The 7073-nt window shown below is 26.4% G+C and overlaps 1 protein-coding gene across 2 annotated transcripts in view; it reads right to left on the bottom strand.

Annotated features, from left to right (window-relative positions):
* LOC117167440 (angiotensin-converting enzyme-like) overlaps positions 1-7073 on the bottom strand; it is a 24894-nt gene that overhangs the window by 14373 nt on the left and 3448 nt on the right. For both annotated transcript variants that reach the window (XM_033352374.1, XM_033352375.1), the window contains exons 2-5: positions 3048-3185; positions 1198-1356; positions 969-1068; positions 756-899 (exon numbers count right to left, since the gene is read on the bottom strand). In XM_033352374.1, coding sequence (XP_033208265.1) covers positions 756-899; positions 969-1068; positions 1198-1356; positions 3048-3185 — 541 coding nt within the window. The remainder of the gene's footprint in view (positions 1-755; positions 900-968; positions 1069-1197; positions 1357-3047; positions 3186-7073) is intronic.

The following is a 7073-nucleotide window of genomic DNA, read 5'->3' as shown; positions in this document are numbered from 1 at the left end:
AAGGGGAAAGAGTGGGAAGGGGAAGCAGAAGTGAAAAGGGGGAATATGAGGGGAAAATGAAAATGAGGAGTGGTAGACGAGGATAGAGTGCCGGAAGGGGAATTAGGAGAGGAAAGGGTAAATGAGAAGTGGCAGGGAAGGGCAAAGGACGGGAAGAAGAATTAGAAGAGGAAAGGGGAAATATGAGGGGAGAAGGAAAATGAGGAGAGGTAAAGGAGGGTATAGTGTCGGCAGGCTAAGTAGGAAAGTAGGGGAGGAAAGAGAAAATAAGAAGTGGTAGAGGCGGGTGAAGTGTGGGAAGAGTAAGTAGGAGAGGAAGGGGAAATGCTAAGTGGTAGAAGACGGTTAAGTGTGGGAAAGGGTAAGTAAGAGAGGAAAGGGGAAATAAGGTGTGCTAGAGGAGGATAAAGTCTGGGAAGTGGAAGTAGGGGGGGAAAGATAAAATGAGAAGTGTTAGAGGAGGTTCACTTGTGGGAAGGGGAATTAGAAGAGGAAAGGGTAAATGAGAAGTGGTAGGGGAGGGTAAGAGTGGGAAGGAGAAGTAGAAGAGAAAAGTGGAAATATGAGAGGAAAGGGGAAATTAGGAGTGGTAGAAGAGGGTAAAGCGTGGAAAGAGAAAGTAGTAGAAGAAAGTGTGAAAGGAGGAGGGGTAGAGATGGGTAGAGTGTGGAAAGGGGAAGTTGAAAAAAGGGAAAAGGAGGAGTGGTAGGGAAGGTGGAGGTTTGGAAGGTTTAGAACAAATAAAATTATCTTACCATTGAGTTTCGAAGCTTGATTTGCCAACTGCACGTATCTCATATATTTATTTTTCAAGGGTGGTCCAAGAGCTTCGTGCCAAGCCTGCCAATAGTGCATTAATTCATCATAGTCCCTGGATTGTGCCATTATTCTATTAATATCTGAAATCAAGCGATTAAATAAAATAAAAAATTAATTAAAATTAATTAAGTTAATTTCGAAATTAATACCATGATCCAAACTTAGATCGCAAACATTGTCCATCATTTTATAAGGGCACAATCTTGTCCTGGCATAGAGTTCCTTCATTTCCACTATGAGATGGTGTATCTAGATTAATATAATATCAGGTTGAATTATCAGATATCAATTTCAATTTCCATACTGTTAATGTTTTTTATTATTAACGTTTGAAATCAATTTAAATTAATGTTTTAAATTAATGTTTAAATTAGTTACCTCATTGAATTTATCATCTGTGAGCGAATGTCTTCCCTTCACAGCAATCATCTTCAATTGTCTTCTTGCCAAGGGGTCAGGTATTCTGGACCAAGCGAAAGTCACGGTTTTTTTCCACGATGCCTTATCAAATTTTAACTTCAATGTTTGATCTTCTAGCTAGAAGATTTTGTTAGTTATTATTATTTAACTGTATTTGCAAATGTGTTACATCATTGTTTTATTTTCAGAGGATGAATGATATTATTTGACATCTATAAATATCATTTGCATCATTTAAATTTTGTTAATTAACAAATATCTATAAATCGTAAACAACTTCGTATACGAGATGGTAAACGACATTCTAAACGTAATCGTATACTATCCCAAATTTATTTTTAACGTTTTAAAAAAATAGGTGAATCCTCAACCAAAACAGATTCTTACCAATTTTTGACAAATGATTGCATTTTAATAAATGATGGCTCTTTTTTTCGAGATAATATTCCCTACAGCTCTACTGGTTCCAATTTTAAAAATGAATCTTTCTATCGTTTTTATGGTTTTTCTATGGCTCAGAATCATTAGAACAATTTTTCTCAAGAAACAATTTTTTAAACAAATAATTATATTTTAGGATTATTTAGTTATTTTTAAAATTGGAGCAAGTAGAGTTGTAGAGAATGTTTTCTCAAAAAAATAAGCCTTCATTGATTAAAATGCATTCATTCTTCAAAAATTGGTAAGGAGCGAAGATTCGAAAAAATTCAATTACAAAAAATATGATTTAAATTAATGTTTGTAGGGTGGGGGGGGGGATTATTACAATGTTTTTCATAAAAAACTATATTTTTTATTTGAAATGAGAAAATAGTTCAACTGTTTCCAATATAGTTCAATATTAACTAGATAAGAATCATTTTTAACCAAACATGGAATGGTTAAATGTTTAGATAAAAAATAAATAAATAAAAAAAGTATTAAAAAAAATTTGATCAAAATAGTACAATTTTTAACAACAAACAATGAATTTTTTTAGAAAGGTGTTTTATTTTTAATACAGTTGCTTAATTTTCAAGAAAAAATATGAATTATTTATTTCAAAAGAGGTCATTTTCCAAATCAAAGAAAAAAAAATTTTCAGCCAAAAAAGATTTTTTGTCAAGAAAAAAAGTGTCAACCAAATTATTCCATTTTCAAGCCAAAAAGACGAATCTTCTCCAAAAAGTTGAACCTAATTTTTATAGAAATAGTGACATTTTGAAAGAAATTAGTGGGTTTTTTAGTCCAAAAACACCAATTTTTTAAAAATTTGAATTTTCAAGATAAAAATATATATTTTTAACAAAAAAAATGAATTTGTAATCAAATAGTAGAATTTTCAAACAAAGATATGAATTTAAAACTAAAATTATTCGTTTTCATTATTATTATGAAATTTTGAAATAAAAAAACTAATTTTCAAGATTAAAATTAAAACCTAATTTTTATGAAAATAGTTAAATTTTCAACTCTATAGTCGATATATTTAAACGAAAAAATATTTTAGTTGTGAATTAATAATTAATAATAATAAATAATGATAAAAATAAATAATAAATGAAGTAAGTAATAATAAAAAATAAATAGTAATAATAAAATAATAAAAGTAAGTAATTATAATAAAATAAATAAATAAAATATAAATAATAAAGAGCGGAGTTGACACGCCTCTCTGGTTTGTCACGCCTGAGTGAACACTTTGCTTAGAAAATAAAGTTAACTTTTCTGTGTCGTCCTACGAAATATTTTAGACTCTGTTATAAAATACAGAATCTTATTCCACTATTTATTAAAATTATTATCAGCGAAAATATTTTCTATTTTACCATTTTTCGGCGATTGGCGTCAGTAATATTGGTAGCAAAATTCCATTGAGAATTCATTACTCTATTACACATTGCAGATCCTTCACGGTCATATTCTCTAAGAAATTGAAGAGCCTCGCCGAGGTTGACATTTAGCCCCTAAAAATAATAATTTTTATTATAAAATTTAATATTCAGTTTGAATGATGTCCTCATTACTTTCATCTCGGCCGTGAAATTGAAAAGAAATTTATTTACAACCGGAATAGGAGTGGAGCTCATAAAGTAAACAATTAAAAATTTAAATAGGTACTCATGCACTCACAATAGTCTGGTTATTAACAAAGGCCTTTGTTCAATGCATATCTGATATTGTGCGATTTTTGTAAAATTTTACAACCTCCCCCCCCCCTGGAGTTTTTGTCAAATCTCCACGTTTTGAGACCCCCTGAATCCGAAAAACAGGTTTTTACGAATGTATCTGTCTGCATGTCTATCTGTCTGTATGTATATATGTTTGTCTGTATGCATCCTGCGTGCACGATACTTTGAAAAAATTCATCTAATAGATTGGACTTTGGTAGACTCTTTTAGTGTCTGAAACTAAAGGTCAAGTTTCTTATCCAGCCATTTTGGATAAAAATTCAAAAAGTGAGTACTTTTTGAAAATTTTTGAGATCACTTTTTGTAAAAATTCAAAAATTCTTTGTACAGTTATTCATAGTATTCAAAAATTCAAACAATTTATCCTAATGACTTTATTCATAAAACCAAAAATTACCAGAGTTAACGCATTCACAAAATTCTAAAAGATACACAAAAATGAACATTATAAGCGAAATAACGGACGATATAAAAAAAAAAGTCAAGAAAAGAAAAAGTTTGATTTATAAATGCCCTACAAGATTATCATAAAAACTTTTGGAATTTTCGTGAAAAATGAAAAATTCAAATTTTAACAGTATTCAAATTTGTTAAAAGCAAATAAGTGAATGAAAATGGTTTCGTGAAGATTGGCGGTGATGCATCACTTTATTTGCACTAAATTTGAACAATTTATGGACTAGAAGAGTTTTTTAGTTTAATTAATAAAAGTGAATAAATAATTTGTTATTTTCAAAGCAATTTTTATAGACAAATATCCATATCAGTTATTTTTGATGGAATAAATAAAGTTTTTTCTATGGAACCGATTATATATTACTTGGAAATTAAACCTGAGTATTATATTTGGTTACAAAATAAAAGTTAATAATTGTTTAAACTACTTTAATTAACAAATGCGCTATTTGGCTATTTTTGGAGGCAAAAACTCGATTTTTTCTATACAATTCATTGTAAATAATTAACTTATAAATTTTTAAGAACATTTTGATGACATTTAACAATTTATTATGTTAAACAACAATTGTTTTGACAAATTTTTATCATTTTATATATTTATAATTAAAATACCACCTTTTTACGGAATTAACAGCGAATTCTTAAGCAATGATTTTTTTTTAATAATTGATAACAATTGATAATTGTTTAACAAAATTTAATTAATAAATGCATTATTTGTCTATCTTTCAGAATTTACAATTGTTTTTCTTTGTGTAATCAAATTTTCTAATTTTTTTCAATCGTTCAATAACGATCCACTATTTTTATTTTTATCAACTTGCAGCAAGCAAATTATACTCGGCTAATGCATTTATAAAATAATTTTTTTAAAGTGGAATATAATTAAAATTACTTAGGAAATTACTAAAATAGCTAAATAACAAGCTTTAAATCCCGTGAAAAGCGGGATTTGGATTATAAATACCTAAAATTATAAAAATTTGTTTAACCAATTGTTGTTTACAATAATAAATTGTTTATTGTCATCAAAATTTTCTTAAACATGTTCTGAAAAATTTAGAAGCTACTTAATGGCATCGAAAAAATCAAGTTTGTACCTCCAGAAATAGCCAAATAGCGCATTTGTTAATTAAAGTAGTTTAAACAATTATTAACTTTCATTTGGTGACCAAATATAATACTCAGGTTTTATTTCCAAGTAATATATAATAGATTACATAGAATAAACTTTATTTATTTTATCAAAAATACCCGATATGGATAATTGTTTATAAAAATTGCTTTTAATATAACAAATTATTGATTAAAATTTATTAATTCAATTAAAAAATTCCCTTTGTCCATAAATTGTTCAAATTTAGTGTGAATCAATTGAGGAATCGCCGCCAATCCTCAGGAAACCATTTTCATTCACTTATTTGTTTATAACAAATTTAATTAATTTTTTAACATTTACATTGCTATTGCATATCTTTTTTGGGTAGTTGCTTTCAGTTTTCTAGGTATTTTTGATTGAATCAAAGCATTTCTTAAAAACCGGTATACTTCAAAATTCCCCTTTTTTCTTATTAAATAAACAAAGAAATAAACAAAAATTTAATAATGAATTTTTTAGTTCAAAATAATATCGAAAGATTTGGACAAAGAAAATCTGGAAAAGCTTATTGGATTTATAAGGGAGTTATCAAGTCTGATTTTTTAATTAGGCTTTTAGTTTTTTTTATAAATAAACAAATATGACGAAAAAAATGGACTTTTTTTCTGTTTGACGTTCCCGATGCTCGTTAATAACATAGAAATTGCTTAAATCGTCTAAGTTTTATAGAGTAATATTATTGAAAAATATTACAACATTATATAATTAAAAAAAATTTTATATTAGCAAATTATTTGTTGAAAGTCATAGTTACACTTTTGATTAAAAAAAGGAATTTTTAATGATAAAAAAACAAATTTTTAACACATAACGGTTGAATCATCAAATAAAAAAAAATTTGATAACAAAATTAATATTATACCAAAAAAGACGAATTTCCAACAAAATTTTTAACTAAACGAGATTAATTAAAATAAAAAAAAAACGAAAAAACAACGAATTTTTAACAAAACAGTTTAATTTCCAGCCACAGATGAATTTTTAACTAAAATTTTAAATCGTCAACTAAAAAATGTACTTTTAAGAAAAAAGTTCAGCTTTTAATAAAATTCGAGAATTCTGAACCAAAAACTTTAATTTCTTGAGAAGAAACCAATTTTTTCAATTTTTAAGAAAGTAGTTCAACTTTAAAGGCTAGTTGGTAAATATTTAACCAAAAAGATGAATTTTTAAACAAAAATTTTAATTTACTAACAAAACAAATTCAATTAAATTCAATAATTCTCTATAAAAAAGTTGAATTTTAAGCTTAACAAGATGAATTTATTACCAAACAATACGAATTTTTTACAAAATTCAAGAATTTTCCACAAAAAATTTAAATTTTCAAAAAAGGAAGAAATTTTTAAAAATTTCTATTTGTTAAGTTTTAAATGAAAACATTAATTTTCTACCGCAAAATAAACAAATTTTCAATAGTTTTCAACCAAAAACTTGAATTTTCTGCTTAAAAGACAAATTAAGAAACAAAAAGAATAATTTAGGATGAAAAAAGACTCATTTTTAACAAAATTCAAGAATTTTTCCAGAAAAATGTCAATTTTAAAAAAGAAAGAAATTTTTTTTAATTTCTCAGAAAGTAGTGCAACTTCAAAACCTAGTTGTTAAGTTTTTAAATAACATAAATTTTCTACCAAAAAATGAACGAATTTTAAATAAAATTCGAGAATTCTCAAACAAAAAGTTGAATTTTCAACTAAAACATAATTTTTTAAATAAAAAGAATAATTTTTTACCAAAAACATGCATATTTTTGAAAATGATCCAAATTTTGGAACTTTTGTCTAATTAAGAAATTTAATGATGATAGCTTCGAAAAACATATATTTTATATCTATCAGAAATTTGGATTGATATTTTTTAACCTATTAAAAAAATTTTTTTCTTTTTTTTGGAAATTTTCAAAATGTTGAAAACCATATCACTTTTTGAAGATTTATCGAATTCCAAAATGTCCTCACAATAATTTGCAAGTCTTCTTGACACGTACCAGAAACTCTGACAACAATATCTAAAACTTAAAATAAATTTTTTTTCAAATTTTG

This window comes from Belonocnema kinseyi, chromosome 2, assembly GCF_010883055.1.
Source record: "Belonocnema kinseyi isolate 2016_QV_RU_SX_M_011 chromosome 2, B_treatae_v1, whole genome shotgun sequence".
Classification (NCBI taxonomy): domain Eukaryota; kingdom Metazoa; phylum Arthropoda; class Insecta; order Hymenoptera; family Cynipidae; genus Belonocnema; species Belonocnema kinseyi.
This window is presented reverse-complemented; position numbering and strand designations above follow the sequence as displayed.